Source organism: Strix uralensis, chromosome 5, assembly GCF_047716275.1.
Source record: "Strix uralensis isolate ZFMK-TIS-50842 chromosome 5, bStrUra1, whole genome shotgun sequence".
NCBI classification, from domain to species: Eukaryota; Metazoa; Chordata; class Aves; order Strigiformes; family Strigidae; genus Strix; species Strix uralensis.
The window spans coordinates 39,611,789-39,630,588 of record NC_133976.1 but is presented as its reverse complement, the minus strand read 5'-3'; the positions used below and the strand labels follow the sequence as shown (position 1 = coordinate 39,630,588).

General features: G+C 40.0%; 1 protein-coding gene across 1 annotated transcript in view; it reads left to right on the top strand.

Annotated features, from left to right (window-relative positions):
* Nucleotides 1-302: 302 nt before the first annotated feature.
* Nucleotides 303-18,800, top strand: part of GRIP1 (glutamate receptor interacting protein 1) — a 341,423-nt gene continuing 322,925 nt past the window's right edge. Inside the window, exon 1 of the mRNA XM_074870519.1 lies at nt 303-511. Coding sequence (XP_074726620.1) covers nt 457-511 — 55 coding nt within the window. The 5' untranslated portion in view covers nt 303-456. The remainder of the gene's footprint in view (nt 512-18,800) is intronic.

Here is an 18,800-nt window from a genome sequence, read left to right as displayed (position 1 = left end):
CCGACCGGCGGCCGCCCCGCCCTGCTGTGCCCGGGCGGGGTTCGCCCGCGGGCCCTCCATTGTGCGGCCGGCGGCTCGGGCGGTCCCACCTGCCGGCGGCGGGGAGGGCCGGGGCCGGGCGCCCCTCCGCACCGCCCCCTCCCGCAATCCCCCCGCCCACCCCCCTCCTGTCCCTGGCTGAACCGGGCGACCCCGCCCCGCGCCCTCCCTCCCTCCCTCCCTCCCGTCCTCCAAGCTGGCGGAGCTGCGCCGCCTCCCCTCCCCCCGTCCTTCCTCCCTCCTCCCTCCCACCGCGCGGCCGCCGCCCCTCCGCCGCTGCCCGCCGGAGCCGCCGACTTCCCCCCGAGCGCGGGTCGCCGCCGCCGCCTCGCCCTGCTGTGCCCTGCCCTGCCCTGCCATGAGCCGCCCCCCCCTGCCGCCGCCGCCGCAGCAGCGCTGAGCGGGGAGCGCGGAGCCATGCCGGGCTGGAAGAAGAACATCCCCATCTGCCTGCAAGCCGAGCCGGAGCGAGGTGAGCGCGGAGCATCGCGGGCGGCAGCCGCCGCGAGGGGAGGCGGGTGGGGGGCTGCCGCGCCGACGGGTCCCGTCCCCCCCCCGTCATCTCCGGGGCACGGCGGCAGCCGCCCGGCGAGGGGACGGGCGGGCGGCCCCGCGCCTTCCATCTTGCTCCACCGCGGCGACAGGAGCAGGGGGCGTGCGGGGCGGCGGCGGCAGGAGGCCGGCACCCGGCGGCCAGACCGGGGGAGCTGGGGGGGACACACACCGGGCCGGGCCCTGCCGCCTCCCCGCCGGTAGCAACTAACTTTTCTCAGCGGTGCCGCCGCCCGCGCTCCCCCGGGCCGCACTCCTAAAGCCAGGGGGGCGTGAGCCGGGGTGAAGGCGGGGGCGGGGGGGGGGCTCCGAAGTGACTTCGCGAAACTTCCCTGCGTGGGGGTCAGTCCCCGGGCCGCCACTCGTGGCGGCGGGGGGGCGAGGCCGGACCTGTCCCGTTCCTCGGCGGGGGGCGCCGGCGCGTTGCAGCCGCGAACGGCCGCTGCGAACCGGCAGCGATCCCGCCTTGGCGCCGAGCAGCGCCCGCGGGAGCTGCCCCGCCAGTCCCGTCGTCGGCCTCGGGGTGGCCTCGGGTCCCTAAACCGCGGCGTAGGGGTCGGTCCTGGCGGAAGGCGAGTAGTTTCTGGTCACTTTTCAAAACCAACAGTCTGTTTATTCTAATAAAATGGTAACTTTGACATTTCCTCAAAGAGGGCTTCCGTCATGGGAGGTTGTCATGTCACTGCTCTACCCTCAGTCCGTGAGTCAAAGGGAAAAAGGTTAGTCCAGCATTTACACTTGGGAACTTTGAGGTATGCCCGTCATCTTCTATCTCTGATTTACAGGTCGTTAATTCCGTGGTAGCGTATGGAGTCCTGAAGTAGGAGGTTTGGTTTTGGTCGCCGCTGTATTGGATAGATCGCTGTACTGCTGGGGACAGAAATTCACGGAGCATTAAAAAGGCGGTTTTGTTTGCTGTGTGGAAGAAGTATAGTACTCTTGTGTTGGAGGTGGAGGTCTGTTGCAGAACTGCTGCCATGCTTCTGACTAGTAAATCCTATCCCTAATGGGAAGTTCATCGCAAACATATGACATCATAAAAATAGTGGCTGAAATGGGAGCAGGTATTTCAGCTGTGAAAAGTTAGATTTTTAGTCTTTCCTCTTAGTAAATACCATCATTACTACAATCTGTGGTCATATTTCTTTGTTAGGAGTCTGTGTAGCTGAGGAATGGCAGAAATAGGATGGACAACAGTTGTCAAAATATATCAGATGCTTTTACAGATGAGGAAACTTTAGAAAGGGTCTAATCTGGCTGTGTCAGAAACTGGAAAGATTTTCTCATTTCATTCTACATAAAGATTGTGTCATGAGCTGTAGCATGCAGACTTGTCTCTATTCGAAGTAAACAATGGCACTGGTTTTGCTCTGATGGATTTAATGCCAGTTAGAGTACCAATTTGTTAACGGTTCTTGTTTATCCGTATTTTCTATTTAATCTCTTTCATCTTCATAATGAAGTTGGATAGATTTATATGTTAACAGTCTTATCACTGATGCTTTTCTTTATTGTATTTCCACTGTGTAAATGAAAAAGCTCTTCTGTGCCTGAAGTAAAATATTACCTTCTGAAGTATGTTGCATTGTATATTGCTGAAGTTTAGCTAGTAATTTAGCAGGATTCTAGTTCCTGGAACTTTTCTACTTTAGGCTTGGGAAAAATATTAAATGGTCAAAATAGTTAATCAGTGTTGAATTTAAGTCCTTGAGTATGAAGAATACATGAAATAAAGCTTTCAAACTAGCCAGAAAAATGGCCAGTGCAGTAATGAAATGAAGGTGCATCTTTAGCTAATGTAGGAGTTTAGTATGGCATTGAGTTAAAAGGCAATTACAGATACAGTTAAATTCTGGTTCAAAGCCAGTTGTGCTAACATCCCCCTCTGCTGTTTCTAGGAAATATTTCCATTCAGTTACTCTGCAGAACATTTTATGTACATTGTGCTATTAGAAGACTTGGTGCTGTTATTTTAACTAATATTGTAGCTGGTAATTTTCTATGATTTAGAGATGGAGTAATATTGGATGTGAAATATCTAGTAACATAAAATGTATTTATGTCACCTATACAAGCACACTCATATATAGGATATAAAATATCCATTTATCCATCCATCCCAAATGCATATGTATGTTAGATAATCATATAGAATATAAGAATGAGCAACACTTAATGTGTGTGTATCTTCTTTGATTTTATATACCTGTAATCTGATTGCTTCAACTAGTGTTTTCTTCTAGTGAGAGGAGCTAGTCTTTATTCAACCCCATGTACACCAGCAGGACTGACTGGTAGTGATTTTGATGTATAACAACAAAAAAGTGCTCAGTTAATTTGGTACTGAAGTTTCTTGGTGGTGGATACTCCCAAAGCAGACTACAAAAATGAAAAAAAAAACCTCACAACCCACACCCAACCAAAAAACCCCAGAAAAAACAAACCAAAATAAAACCTCAGAAAACAAGTGAAGAGCTAAATAATCCCGCTTTGTCCATGTGTCTCCTGCTGAATTTCCCCTTCAGTCTCAGCTTTATTGTATCCACAGTCTATACCCTGCTTCTCTGTCACAATAAACAGTTATGTGCAGCTTTAATTTCAAGCCTAGTTGTAGCAGCAGGTTTGAACTGGAAAATAAGTTGTTGCTGGAGATGCTGGGAAAACTGGGAAGGCAAAGATTCTCCTATGGTGAGCCACAAATAGTTTGTACAGACCGTCTTTCCCAGGCTTTTCCCCCTCAAACCTCACAGGCTTCCTTTTAGTCTCTCCTCGGGAGCTCTGCATTCTACGCCTGCACCTGTATAGAGCTGATCAGGCCCCTATGTACTCAGCTGTGGAAAGGAGGGAAGTGGTGGGTGCTAAGATGTGAGCCTTGAGAGGTGGGTGGATTTGTTAGAGAGGATGTAGGGGCTGCATGGAAATCTCACTGTATCCCCGAGGCACTATGGCGTAAAAGGTTCACTGGGTACTGATACTTTTGTCTCTGTCCAAACGAATTCAGCATTGCTTTGGGGAGCACTTCAAGGCAGATGTATCTCCCCTGATGCTCAGTTCATCTAGTACGGCAGGAGCTGGATGGCAGGGCTGCTGCAGCAGCATGTTTCTGGTGTGAGGGCTCAACTCAAAAAAACAAACAAAAAACCCCCAAAAACAAAACCAAACCAAAAAAACAAACAAAAAACCCCCAAAAACAAAACCAAACCAAAAAAACAAACAAAAAACCCCCAAAAACAAACCAAAAAACCAAAAAACCCAAAAAACCAAAACCAAACCAAAAAACCAAAAAACCCAAAAAAACAAAACCAAACCAAAAAACCCAAAAAACCAAAACCAAACCAAAAACCCCAAAAACTCAAAAAACCAAAACCAAACCAAAAAAACCCCCCAAACAACCCAAAAAAACAAAACCAAACAAAAAAACCCCCAAACAACCCAAAAAAACAAAACCAAACCAAAAAAAACCCCAAACAACCCAAAAAACCAAAACCAAACCAAAAAAAACCCCAAACAACCCAAAAAACCAAAACCAAACCAAAAAAAACCCCAAACAACCCAAAAAACCAAAACCAAACAAAAAAAAACCCCCAAACAACCCAAAAAACCAAAACCAAACCAAAAAAACCCCCAAACCCCCCAAAAAACCAAAACCAAACCAAAAAAAACCCCCCAAAACACCAAAACCAAACCAAAAAAAAACCCCCAAAACCAAACCAAAAAAAACCCCCAAAACACCAAAACCAAACCAAAAAAAACCCCCCAAACACCAAAACCAAACCAAAAAAACCCCCCCAAACACCAAAACCCCAAACCAAAAACAACCCCCAAAACCCCAAACCACGCAAAAAACAAAAAACAACCCCCAAAACACCAAAACCAAACCATGCAAAAAAACCAAAACCAAACCAAAAAAACAAACAAAAAACCCAAAAACCCAAAACCAAACCAAAAAAACAAACAAAAAACCCAAAAACCCTAAACCAAACCAAAAAACAAACAAAAAGCCCCAAAACCAAACCACCCAAAAACCCAAACAAAAAACACCCAAACCAAACAAAAAACCCCAAAAAACCACAGCCAAAAAACCAAAACACAAAAACCAGCCCCAACTATCTGTATGGATTTTCATTGTTTTGATGTGAGGAGCTGTCAGGATATTGCAGTCCTGTCCTTATGCAGACGCACTGGGTTTGCTCCAAGCAGGGTTAGTGTATCGGTATCCTTGTTTGCTCCTTCCTTGCTTCAGAGTCCCCTTCTGTGTTGAATGCTTACTTCAAAAAGTCCGTAGCTCAGCCTGTCTTTGTTGTTCTACAAGTGACGTGCTGAAATGGAGGTTATCCAAAAACTTGGCAAAAACAGAATTTTGCTAATGGAAATTGGCTGGTCTTACTGAAATGAAGTATCAGAGACATGGTCAATGCTGTTGGTTCACCTTGGCATTAACTGATACCCTGAGTGAAGGAGAATAACCTGGGTCAGGCATCAGAGCACGCGTGTGCATGTAGGGTTTAGCATTTGTGAGAGTGCTTTGTTGTGGAGAAGACTCTCTTCCAAGGGCTGGCGATCAGGGGTATTTCAACAAGTATTTTTAGATGTCTTTACTGCGGAAATTATGTGGAATACTTACGTCAACTTAAAAATCATATTGTACTATTTTTTAGAGGCTAAAACTGTATTTAAAATATGAAGTGGGTAGCTGCTTTTTTGTGCATACTGCAGCACAGTTACTGGGTTTCTACTGCCTGCTCTGTAATTGAGCAGTACTCTGCAGTGGCTGTGCTGCTTCTGGCTTCCACTGCCACAATTATCACAAGGAGTCCTCTCCTTTAGAGGACAGGAATTGTGCTCTGTGTTGAGTAAAAGAACTGTAATGTATGCCTGATGCAGTAAACCTTGTCATTTCAAAAATGACACGTGAAGACTTACCAGTATAAGACAGTGTCATTAAAATTCAGGGCACACTTCCCCCCTCCCCAATTTTCTGCCTAAGATGCTAAATCAAATCTTGTTATAAACCACCTAAAACACTTTTTGAGTTGACATCTGAGCAAATACTTTGAGAAGAAAAATGTTCCTGGAATTAATTTTGTTCAATATCCCTTCCAATCAAGTTAAATGAAGGCATTTTATGGAACTCCTGTTTCAACTTTATAGCTGATCAAGCTTGACAGGAGTACAGAAAATAGTATTTGTGTATCTGTATGTTCACTGTGGGACTGCTTGTGATCCCTTAATATACATGGTTGTTAATTTTAAGTATGTGTCTAAGTATGGGTCTTGATTTTTTTTTTTTTTTTTGTTTTAAAAAAGGTATTATGCCTTCCACAGTTGTTCTGCCTCCGTGCTTAACAAGGTAGTCCAGTTATATCATGGAAGAAGGAAAGACTGTATTTTTATTTTCTGGTCTTCCATCCGTCTTCACAGGGCTTCACAATCAGGGAAATTAGGTGAACTTTAGGAAGCATTTTAAAGGAGACATTAGGAAACGTTTTAAAACCCAGGACTCAAGGATAAAAAAACCACAGAAGTATTTTGTGAATCCTGCCTCAAATACTGAACTAGCGTGTTCTTATGGAAGATGTTCTGACAACAAGCATCTATCCCTGAGGTTACTGCTGTGTGAGCTTGTCTGCTCATCTCGAGCTGAAAGAGAATTAATTTCTCAGGTAAGGAAGAGATACAGGCCTGTTATTGAACTTCACTCTGTTATTGTGACTCAGAAATTTACATCTGATCAGACGAGGCCACTTTAACAGAGGATATACTTCATACGTTTTCCAGGTGCATGCTAAAAATTTAGCTTGTATTTTCAACACAAAAAGCTTAGTATAACTGTTGATTGTCTTTAAGATCTGGCCTAATAAGGCAAGAGAAATCCCTTCCTTGAGCTTAAGTGGGACCTCAGAAACTGAAGAAAGAAAAAACTGGAGACGTAGTGCTTGCATTTAGCTGACCGATTAGTAAACTTTGGGATGTCAGGGAAGATTGAGATTGGAAACATTGTACAAAGGCTTTCTGTCTTCCTTTATCTGTTTTCTTACTTGTGTCATATGACTTTTGAAAAGTTTAAGTGTTAACCAGATGGCAAAAAACCTTTTGTGAGGGGAGGATGTGCTTACAGTGACAGTGCTAAGAATCAGGACTGGGTGTTGGGGGCGATCATTTGGAGAGGTGCTTGGAAGATCATCTCTACCCCAGTGAAGGCATTGCCTAGACTTAGTGTGGAGTTCAGACAGATATCTAGTGAGTTAACAATTGGGACATTTGGTCAGTTATGCAGTGCAAAACTCACTGCAATTGCATATGCTTAAGGTGAAGAAGTCATGAATAACAGTGGTAAGGACAAAACCAGAAGGAAATGTTACCTTATCTTAGCTGCTGATGTAACATAAGAAGCTGGTTTAGCTAGCTGCCTTCTGGTCCTCCAGTAGCATCTGAAACTATAACTAAATCTCATATTGGAAAGCACTAATAATAAAAGATACATTAATAACAAAACACTGCTTACAAATGGTATGTATTTTGTCCTTGTCATGGCTTCTGCCTCTTTTCACCTCAGTCTGACCGAACTACGTCTTGGACAGTTGGTCTTTCTCCATTTGCCAGGTGGGATAAGATGACACTCTAGAGCTAATTTTCATCAGCATGCAAAGGACATGGGAGCTGTGTCAGTTTTTTTCATTCTTTCTCTTAAAAGCAGCTGGGACTGGAGGGCTCTAACACAGGGATGGAAAGGAAGCAACAATTGCTCCCTAATGCCCTTTTAACATGAAAGGAACTGAGAATAAGCAAAAAGGATCTACATCTCTTGTGATCTGCACAGCCAAGTTAACAGCATTTTATGACCTGCAGTATTAAAGGAATTTGATAAATGTCACAGAATCTTCATGGAGACACAGTCTTTACTGATTGGGAGATGATCACCTACTGTGTCTGGGTCATAACCAAGGTTTTTTTCCCATATAGAAAGAAAATGTGAGATACTAGGCACAAACACACAACTTCTATTTTTTTGCAGAGGCAAAACAGGTTTTGCTAATGTTCATCAAAAATGGAGTTAGATTTGCCAGCAATTAGTGATGACTTATTGATAAGGCAGCAAACGTTCTAGCTTCACTCAAAGAACAGCAACACATACAATTTGAAGCACTAACAGTATTTGCCACTGACAGGCACGGTTGCTTTCTGGGAACTGTGAAGGGTATAAGCTCTAAACACAAGTTCTTGGTCAGAGTTTCCTGTGCACTGAAACATTAGAGATAGAGATAATCCAAAACATAGATACTTCATTGTTAGATCCTTCAGTAACTTAGAGACACCTTTTCTTGAATCTCAACACATACCTGTATCCCTACTATGGGTTGTTTTTTGTGTGGTTCAAAATTACCTGAGCTGCCACTGCTCCAGGTTCTCCATGAAGAGCTGTTAAGACCACATTGCACTCAAGTGGCTGCAGTAGGCAAGGCTTGATGGTACACCTCCATATTGCTCATGCCTGAGCCCAGTTTAATCATGGTGGTGCTTATGAAAAAGGATGCACCAAGTCAGCATTGTCTGTAAGGGTCTTATGACTGTGGCCCTGAAATTCTGTGTTGTTTGAATGTTTTTCCAAAGCCACTTGAATTTATGCATGTTGAAATGTTGGAGTACTGTCTGTCCTGACTGATGCATCACAAATTGATGAGATGTGTCAGCATCTGTGTGGGTGGGGACAGGGCAATCACCTGCTCAGTGTTTCAGGCTGGCAAGATGAGCCTGCCACCCTGTAAAATTCAGGGTGAAACAGTAACATTTATGTTGGATACAAGTAATCTTGATTCCTGTATCGCCGTACTGATTCTTTTTCCCTTCCTCTTCCTGCTGGCACCGGCTGTGCAGGGTGGCTGGGCACTGCAAACCATTCTGGAGTGTCCTGTGGTACAGGGTGGCCAAATTTTATGGTTCTGAATGAGGCTGATGATCTAATGGTTTTTTAAAGTCATTATTGGTGTTAATTTTGCTTTTCACTGATTCTGCATCGCAAGTTAGAAGCGATGTTCTTTGCTTACTGTTGAAATATTTTAAAGAGAACATGCGAAGGAAAAAACAGTTAAGCAGGGGCTGACAATTTTGATAGTGATGCGTATTTCACATGGAATTTTGTTGCCTTCTCTCTTTGGAAAGTACCACAGGAATTGAGAAAGACAGGCATGAATGACACAATCTTGATCTTTTTTGTGCCTTATTTATTTTCTTGTTACCAATGAAAATCGCCACAGAGAAGATTCTGCTACTGTGCAGGGAAAGCTGCAGAGAATATTTTAATAGTTTGACCATCCACTTTACATACTGGCATCCCACAGACATTTAGGGAGTTCCACAGTTGTCTCACTGTTTAACTTTTTAAAAATCAAAATAATATCATTTCTTTATTCCCTGAAATATAGTTAAAGATAAAAATGTAATGATGACAGTTTAAAAACAACTGTCAATTAAACTTACTCTTTTTTTTTTTTTACCAGTGGGATAAGACTGAATTTTTAATACCACCATTTTTTGGGGTGCTAATTGAATATTTTGTAACTGAATACAAATGTTTCCTTATTAGCAGACAGTATTTTGAATGTTGTAAAGTATTGCCAGCACATGTCCTCCCAGTAATTGTCTTTCCTAAGAGGGCAGGCACTACATAAAATGCTTTTTGTTGTTTAGTGAGACACACTGTTCTTTCTGAAGCAGTTTCACAGTAGGTGAATGTACAGTGAGACGCTGTCTCTCTATCCCACAATGTAAAGGGAATTATAACCAACACATTTAGATTTAACAAACAAAATGTGAAGAACATATCGGTGACTGGAGCATGTGTTTAACTGAGCCAGATCTGAGACGATTCCTCATGTTTCAAGCTTTTTGTTTCTATGGATATCAGTTAGCAAGATACAGAAGTGATGCCAGCTTTTCTACAGTTGCCTGCAATGGAGACCAGGTATTCCACAGTCCAATGCTTGTTTGTCGGTTTAGCTTCTTCTACAGTGGGACAGTATTCATGAGAACAATTTTTTCAGGCAAACAAATGAAGAACAATAACTGGTACTTTTTTTGGGGGGGTGGGATGGTATAGTAATAGCTAACTGTCCTGGTTTAGCTAGGATAGGGTTAAGTTTCCCCAGCAGTGGGGGGGAAGCTCTAGCCGGGTTATTCAATACCATGCTGACGTCACCTCCTGGCGCTGGAGCGCGGGAGAGTCGGTGAACACGTGTGTTATGCCATCTCTCTGCTCTCACTGCTGTATTGGTAGATATCTTGCTCTGTTCATTGTTATTACTGTTATTATTATTGTTATTGTTGTTTGTTTTTGTCGCTGTTGCACTGTTGTATTAAACCTCTCCTTATCTCAGCCCCGGGGGTTTGTATTTCACTCCCTTTGTGGGGGAGGGGCAGCGGCCGCGTGGTCTCAGACCCCGGCAGGGACTAAACCACCACGCTAACATTGGCCAGATCCTTTAATAGTGGTCTGTGGCATAAATGTGTTCTTCATGGGCAGAAGAAAGAAGGTGCGTTGAGTCCTTGGGGTGGTGGTTCAGAGCAATGGTGTTTGCTGATGGGAGGCCTTAACTGAAAGTTGTTATTAAAATACGAGTAACACACCTGTGGACTATTTGGATTATATTAGTCTTTTCTGTTTGGATTATCATGTCTGTGGACCAGATGCTGTGTCCTTTGTGCTGTGATTGCAAAGAGGAGCTTCCCCTGCTGCTTCTGTCTTTCATCATTGTTGCCAACTCCTCTCACTAAAGATCAGCAATGAGCCGGTGCTCACAGGTCTCGCCTCTCACCTGAGAAGTTTTTTTTGGCATCTGAGTGAAGCCAGTATAGTTTCAACAAGTGAGTTGCATCAAGCTCACTGCTATAGTCTGCATTCTCAAAATCTCTTTAAAGTATTGGTAACTGGCAGGATTTTGTCCTCACTTTTACCCACACTCCTTATGACAGGGTTGGGACCTAAGTCTGATGTGAGGCTGTTGTGGAATGAACACACCATTTTACTACTCCCACAAAAAATGAATTTCAGTGGTATGTTCAGTGAAGTATCTGGGTTGTTTTTTGTGTTAGGAATGGATTATTTACACAACAGCCGGGCAGAAAGGAGAGTGGTAGTCACACAGACAATACTCTGCGGAGTGAAATTCACTGCCTGGTAAATGGATGCAACTCTGCTGGATTCTGGAGCTTAATTCACTTGTGCCAGCAAATTTACTGAGCCCTGGTAGCTGTTAGAGGCAGTTTCTTAGTCCAAGGTCTTTTCTGGAAAGTCAGAGAGAACTATTGCTCAAAAATATGTTGCCACCTTCACATGTACCTGCCAGTTTTATTCTTTCATATTTTTAAATTTTCTGGTGATTTTGTAAATATCACAATGTTTTTGAATGTGGTGAGAAGATTTGAGCCTAAGCCTTTTCAAAATACCTGATTTATTTGATAAAACTTTAAATTTTGTGAGGAATATACCTGTAAATTACTTGACTTTTTTTTTGTAATACTAACCTTTCCCAAACCAAACAAACAGTATATAAGATGTAGGCTTTAAGTCAACCGTGTTGTAAAAGGTTCTATGTACATCATGATTTGGCAGGATGGAGGAAATGTCTCCTCTCTTACAGAAATGTATTTTGAAATTATAATTTGTAGTGCTTTTAACTTCACCTCTTACTAGGACTGTTTGCAAAATGTGCAGGAGCCAGATAAACTTGCAGGATTTGCATGTCAAAAGTGAAGCAGTTGATTAAATGCTTTCAGCTGGGGTGTGGGTGGCTGTATGAAGAGGGGAGAGAAAGAATGAAATGGGTGATGTGTAAGGGTAATTCAGTAGCTTTATACTTGTAGCTTGTGAGTCAATAACTTAATTCAGGAACATTATTAGTAGCAAAAAAAACCCCAAGCACCCCCCTCACACCTCAAGCACAAAGTGCTAAAACACAGCTGGTGTTTTTGTGTTTTCATATTTGCTTATTGAACAAACGCATCTTGTAACTTAAGTTTAATGTTGTCTTGATTTGAATATTATAAGGCTTTAGTATTTCCAAGCTTTCCTGTCGTTACTAGTGCTGGCAAAAATGATGCACTAGCTCAGGCTTTTCTTATGGTCTCTCTTATTTCCTGTATCTGTCTTGAAGGTACTAACCCTAAAGTTTTTCAAATTTCCTATCTGCCTAAGGTGTTGCTTTTATGTGTCCACAGATTCAGGCATGCATGGCTATGTGTGTGGGTTTTTTTAATCAGAAATACTATATATTGTATTCATTCATCATTCTGCTTAGACACATTTTAGATGTGCTTACTGCTATTTGTTTAAATATTTAGTGTGAACTGACTCTTGCTTTTCGGAACACTTTAATATGAAAAGAGCCTTAATTTTCAGATGACTTGCCCTCTGTCATTAAATATAAATTTTTCAAACCAAAGAACAAGACGGTTCAGCTCCTGGCTCTATATTCTATTTTCTGTTTCTGTCAAATATCAGGGTAGTAGGTAAGTAGTGCCTGAAGCTATATTCCTATACATATGTGATTTTTTTTTTAAAGTAATTGAAGTAATTTTAAAAAACACAACCTCTGAGAATTTTATGGTGACCTTCTTGAGTAGGTGGCTTAAATATAGGAAACATCCTTGTAGTTGAGTTATGGAGTTCCAGGCTATCTGAAAAACTTGGCTTAATACTTTTCTGTCCCAGCTTATATAGTATACATCAAGCTAGCTTTGACATTTTTTTCCTCTTCCATCACTCCTTGCTTTTTTCTGATCTTACCAGGGTTGGCAGTATTTTTTTCTGACCCTTTTTTGGTAACTAGGCATATTTAATTTATTTCTTTAACTGCAAAGAATGAAGTCAGCATAAAAAGAAAAAAATAACATGATAAGCTTGTTCATTGGAAGTGGAAAACTCATTGGTGTTTAGGCTGATACTCTGAAGAAAAGTATTGAAAAGTAGCCTTTAATTGATTGTTTCATGTGTTGCTTATTATTTCCTTAGTGCTAACTGCCTGTAATAATTACATAGTGTCTTTTTGTAATTTGTACAGTTTTGTTTTCAATTATTAAAATGAAAATTCAGTATGTTTATGTGGAACTTCTAAGTGTCCTAACTGGCAAATTCTGGATTTTATGCAGTTATGTGAATGTGTTGTAATTTTCTGAGGAGTTTATACTAAATTGTAGATTATTCCTACATAATTAGAATGCTCAGGGTTGTACACACATTTAAGGGTTTAGAAGGTTAAAGGTAAGCATTTTGAAGATAGTTAAAACTGTATTTTTGTGGTGTGCTGTATCAGTAAAATAAAATACATGATGAGCACAAGTGAAGGTCTGTTCCTGAAACTGTTCTAAGTCATGGTTTGTGACAGTATTCTTTAAACAGATTTTTTTTACCCCTATTGTAATGAATCTGGGTGTTCAAGTTCAAACACATAAATTATCTTATTTGCATGTGGATTCTATTTGATAGTCAAATATTAATCATTTTACCTCAGTTGATAGCACACTAAGGATTAAAAGAAAACCAAAGACTTGTAATGAATTGATAATATGTCAGAGACCTGATTATCAGCAGAATTTGCATGCGAAGGACTTGAACCAGCAAACTGTCCTGTATGGAGTCCCTAATCCATCAAAGTATTTAAAAATATACACGTTTTTCTGGATCAAATCATGACACTCAGTAAACTGTTAGGCTCTAACTGTGTGAATGGATAGTGCACATGGTCCCATTTCATTTGATGCTGATCTTAAGTGTACAGATGCTTGAGAGTGAATAATCCCTTTGAAGTCAATGTCCTTAAATTTATATGCTTAAGTGGATCAAAGGGTAATTCTAAAAAGGAAACTGTTTATTTTCTTTAATTAAAGATCATTCTTGTGATATGTTCTAATATCTGTTTTGTGGGAGAGAGAGAAGACCAGTAAAATGGATTTAAAATATCCTAAATTTTCTCCTTCTTATAAAAAGCCTTTTTTTCCAGAGAACTTGTAAAATATATTTTTCTTTGGTGGTATTCCTTTGCTTATTCTTCATATTCTTTGTTGGAAGAGAAGTTAAATGTGTTTAACTTCCAGATGCTTTATGTTCTTTTTTTTTTCTTGTGGGAAGACATCTTTTAATTTCCAACTATTGAAAAATGTTGCATCGTGAATGAATGTGCAAAAAATATATACTTGGGAGCCAACAGTTTTGTCACCAAAAGTGACACATACTGTTTACCCGAACAGGTCAGAGATCCCAGTGTGTTTTCAGAGTTGCTTAATTCATTATCACAAAAATGCTGTTACGTATCATAACAGGAGGAAAAAAATCTTTGTCAGAGATATTTTTTTCCAAATTTGTTTTTTATGTAGGCCCTAAAAAACACAAGCTTTTTCCCATTGCATATTTAAAAACAATAACTGTAGAAGCAGAAGTCATCACTACAAAATAAGATAGCATCTTGGTTGAAATCAATGAGAATTTTCTGTTGAATTTGTTGAAAGAATTCCAGTCATTTATCTATGCTGTTGTCATTTGGCACAGCTGCAATTTTGGCATCGTTCTTTTGGAAACTGGAGTACTGCATTGGATGAAATGAGAGGATCACTTGTTGAGAAAGAGGGGTTTAAACACTGCGGGACTGTTACTGTGAATAGGCATTACAAGGTGTTTGGAGGAAAAATAGCAGCAATGCTGTTTTTCTGCTTTGTACCTTAATTCCCAGGCAGTTTAAAATACATACACTTCTAGATAATCCTTACTACTTTGTTTTTGTAATCCAGTCTCTTTTTTTTTTTTGTGAATTTTTAACGTATTGTCTTTATTCTGAAAATGCTTTGCCACCTGGCATGTGTTACTGAAATCTAATTAATAATAGAAATAATAAGATTTCCAAAGAAAGTCATAAAATGCTCCCAGACAAATCTTAATGTTTTCTGCTTTATCCAGCAGAAGAGAGAACTGTGAATTCATTAGAGCATTTCATCTTCAGCAGTGGTCTATAAACCTTAGCATTCTTTAGAGCAAGGTAGGTATTAGTTTGGGAAAAAAAAAAATTGGGACAGAGGTGTGGTTGGTGCAAGATCACAGTAGATGTCTGCTCTGCAGTTTGAGCTCTTTCATGTCTGGTTCTTCAGTTGGTGGAACACTGTAGTCTGTAGTCTTTCCTGTGTGCAGGAATTGTACATGATTTCTCTTTGATACTTGGTTAGAAAATACAACTAAAAGAAAGAGGGACACTTTTTTTCTGGGTGGAAAAAGTTGCACTTCTGTGAATAAAATGCATAGGAAGGATTGCAAGTCCTTTTGCTCATCCTTAGAATCAGGAAGCCAATGTCAAATAGAAACTCCATTTCTATGTTGCCATACATGGAGTAAGCTGAATAATAAAAAAAAAAAAAGCTGAGTAAACCCAATATTCTTCTGCAATATGATACTCCTTATAAATCTCTTCTAGTGCTCTATAGCTTTCCAGTCAGTTAAAAAAAAAAAAAAAATCATCTCTGTTAACAGAAAATACTCATGCATTTGTCTCTGAACAGACTTCAATATTGCAGTGGTAAGGAACATTGGTGTATAAGTCATTAAACTGTATGAATATTTATTTATGTGTGCTAGTTTCCTAGTCTACTGGTGCATCTCAATGTGCTTATTGAAGGTTTCCCTGAAAAAAAGTCCTCAAGAAATGTCTTTTGAACATAAATGTCCAATCAGGGAAGAGAGGCGTTATTTTCATAATGAAAATGTCATCTTTCTCCTTGAACTGAGGTGCTGCATAAAAGGTTAGACAAGAATAAAAGCACTTTTGCTTATTTGATCTTCTAGGAGCAAGTTTATGATCTGCTATTGCAGAGTTTGGGGGCTGATAATCTGTGAGCCCAGTAGCACAGAAGAGAGGAGACAATTTTTTTCCTTTGCATGTAAAACCAAGAATTTACATGTAGTCTTGTTTAAAAAAAAAATAAAAATCAGCTAATACTAAGGTGTGAATGCCAAGGTACATAAGCATGTACAGAAGAATAGTACCAAGTTGGACTTGGCAGTGAGATTTATGGTTGGACTTGATGATCTTAAGAGTCTTTTCCAGCCTAAATGATTCGGTGATTCGAAGTTCATCTGTAAGAGACCAATTTAGCTGGTAATCTTCACCTTTCCTCCTGATGTCCCAGTAATTTGGACTATACTGGAGATTGGTCTCAGACACCTTTAGGTTTTACTGCTGAATTTTTGCGAAGACTCATGCTTTACTGAGCTTCTAGGGTTGCCTTTTCGATGGTGATGGACTTAAGTACCTCGGCTGGTTCCCAAATACTGTGTAACAGAGAGCATTTGTCATTTGTTTTCTGTCCTGAGCAGGTACTGCTCACTTTCCTCATGACCCCTCTTCAGCTTTCCTTAAGCTTTGGGCATCATCTGGTAGAGTAAAGAGAAGCGAATAGTTTTTACATTACGTTCTGCATTCAGCTATCAGCATTGTGTTCTGCTTGTTTCTGAAACTGAGTTTGGAATGGGGTTTTATATAATTGATCCTTTCTGTGGTATTTCAAGGTTGCAATGAGTTAGGGAAGTTATGGGAAGAATTTGGATCTTCAAGGCGAAGTACAGGCTCAGTGAAGAACAGAGGCAAACAGGTAGAATATATTGCCATGGCAGCCTTACTAAATTAGCAATGGTGAGAACTCCAGATCAATTAATGTTTCTTCATAAGATGTTTTATTAAACAAAAAATGAAAAAGTAAAAATTGCTAAATGTTATACAGTAAATAGGGATTGTGCTATGGTGTTCAAAGATGTGAGCTAATATTTGCCTATTCAAGGAAATAGTAACAAAGTGTCACTTTGATTAAAGAACAACTTAAAGGTTTAGTGGTTCCTTCATCTGCTTCTTTACATACAGTATAGACTGTGTAAGCATATTTTGAGATTCAGAACATGATTTGTTTTGAAAACCCATTTCTAATTTTTATTCATTAAAAGTCAAATTAGGATATTTAAACTTGGGAATAAGCAAAAAATCATGGGGTGAAATTGTTTGAAACTGCTTTAATTATGTCTCATGTCATTCTGTAAATGTTTTAATTTATTTTCTAGTGAAGTGTTTAATGAACATAATCAAAATGTGGTTTTATATTTTATTATTTTTAGTTATATTAAAATGAGGTATTTCTTAAAAGGAAAAACAACAAAAATAGTTTTTCCAGTATCCTAAGTAACCCTGATTAAGCCCCTAGTTTATCTAATATTTTGTATTTACATTTATTAACCTTGATGTCTTCACATGTTATTAGTCTTTTTTGAATTACTTAATTTCATTGTTTGTTTCCTTTAGCAATTTCAGCTATTGCAATGCATTTTTTTTAAATTTTTGTTTTAACAGAAAGAAAAGGAGTGAGAAAATAATGTCCAAACAGGAACATTCTGTTTTCCATGTTCATTGGGGCAGAGGTCCTTCTCATCTACTTTGTCTGTGACCATGTCTGTTATTTCCTGCTTCAAGGCAATAAACTCTGTAGCTGTGAAACGTAGGGTAACCTTCCTCTTGGTGATATTGGTTAGAAATTTATTATTGTCCTGAAGTTTGAGGATTTGTATTACATTTGAAGTTTCTGTTGATATTTTATTACTTACTATTATAAAGTTAGTATGCTTGCCATCTCTGCAGGCCTGATTTAATCTTACAATCTGTTGTCTTAAGTAGTATTGTATGGAAATGAAATTCACAATTTTGCATTGTCTGAAGAAAGTCTTTACATTATTACTTGATAATTCTGATGGATGTTCTGGTTTTCTTGGGAATGGGTAATCAGAAGTTACCCACTAGGGTATGCCCTCACCTGTATCTGTCCTTGTCACTGCTGTTGGTGTTCTGTGTGGTAGAGGCCTGTTGTAATTGGGCTGTATGTTGCTTGTCTCTCCTTCACATCTGTGTAATGGATCAGTGTCTTTTCTGAAGTTGGAAGACTGGAGCCCAAGACCCAGGTCCAGATCCAGACGTACCTTTACTATAAAATTGAAGTTTTCCCTCCCACTGTTCACAAATCCATCCTCCTCACTGCTTTTGGAGCCACTATTCTTTAAGGAGAGCTCCTCACTGGATTGTCCGTCAGTCCTCTACTGTTATGTTACCCTCCCACTGATTTTCCCCAGGTACCCTGATATTTCTCGTAGTCTGCTCTTCTCTTCGTTATCCTTTAATAATTCTTGCTTGATCAGTAAACATTTTAATCTCATCAATTATCCCTCTTTCATGTTGGTCTTCAATGCTTTTCTGTATTTTTTTTTCTTTTTTAGAAGAACACTTTTTCCTAGCTTAACCACATTTCTAGTCCCTCCTGGTTCATATGAACTGATGAAAACTGTTCCTGAAGTTAAGGAAAGTCAGATTTTGATCATGAACATTTCTTTGAATGCACTTAAATCACTTATAAGGCTGACCATATCTATCTTTTTTTTTTTCCCTTACTGAGTTGCATATATGTGAATCTTGTAACTTATCTTCAGGATTTTGGTCACTTAAGATTTTTCTTATTGTTTGGACTAAATGTTTGATTTTGCTTTCTATGACATGAATATATACATATTAAAATTTATTACAGTCAGTTAACTTGACTGTTGAGGAGATGGGTAAGAGAAGGAGGTGGGAGAAGAGGGAAGTATTTCAGCACATGTATCAGAAAGCTTGGAAAAGTTCTGTGGCTGGGAATAAGGAAGTCTTGAAAGCCCAAATCATTTCAGAATCTAAAGCAGGAGCTCTGGAGCCCCCTGTCCCTGGCCGTTCTGCATGGTGGAATATCCTGAAGCCGTGGATCCAGCAGCTCAACATGGGAATGACCAAAATCCATATATAGTTTTTTTAATAATACTTTGTGTGTTGAATTTATGTTTTTTCTTGAAACATTTAATATTTGATGAATGAGTAATTTGTTAGAAAATGTTTAACTCTGATTATAAGGATCAATAATAAATAAAGTTAATATCACTGTCAAGATACAGATTTACAGTTTGAACCCAGAAGTGTAAGTTCAGTGCCACTGTAGAGAGAATGTAATGAAGAAAAATACCATCTGATCGTATCAGAAAAGTTTACATCATTAATGATGAGAGAAGTAACTTCTAGGAAAAAGACCAAGTATAAAAGACCATTACTGCTCTAGAAGTTGGAATAGTTGGAATTGTCTGGTTGGTATGGTCTGTGGTCATCTTGCTGGAAGTG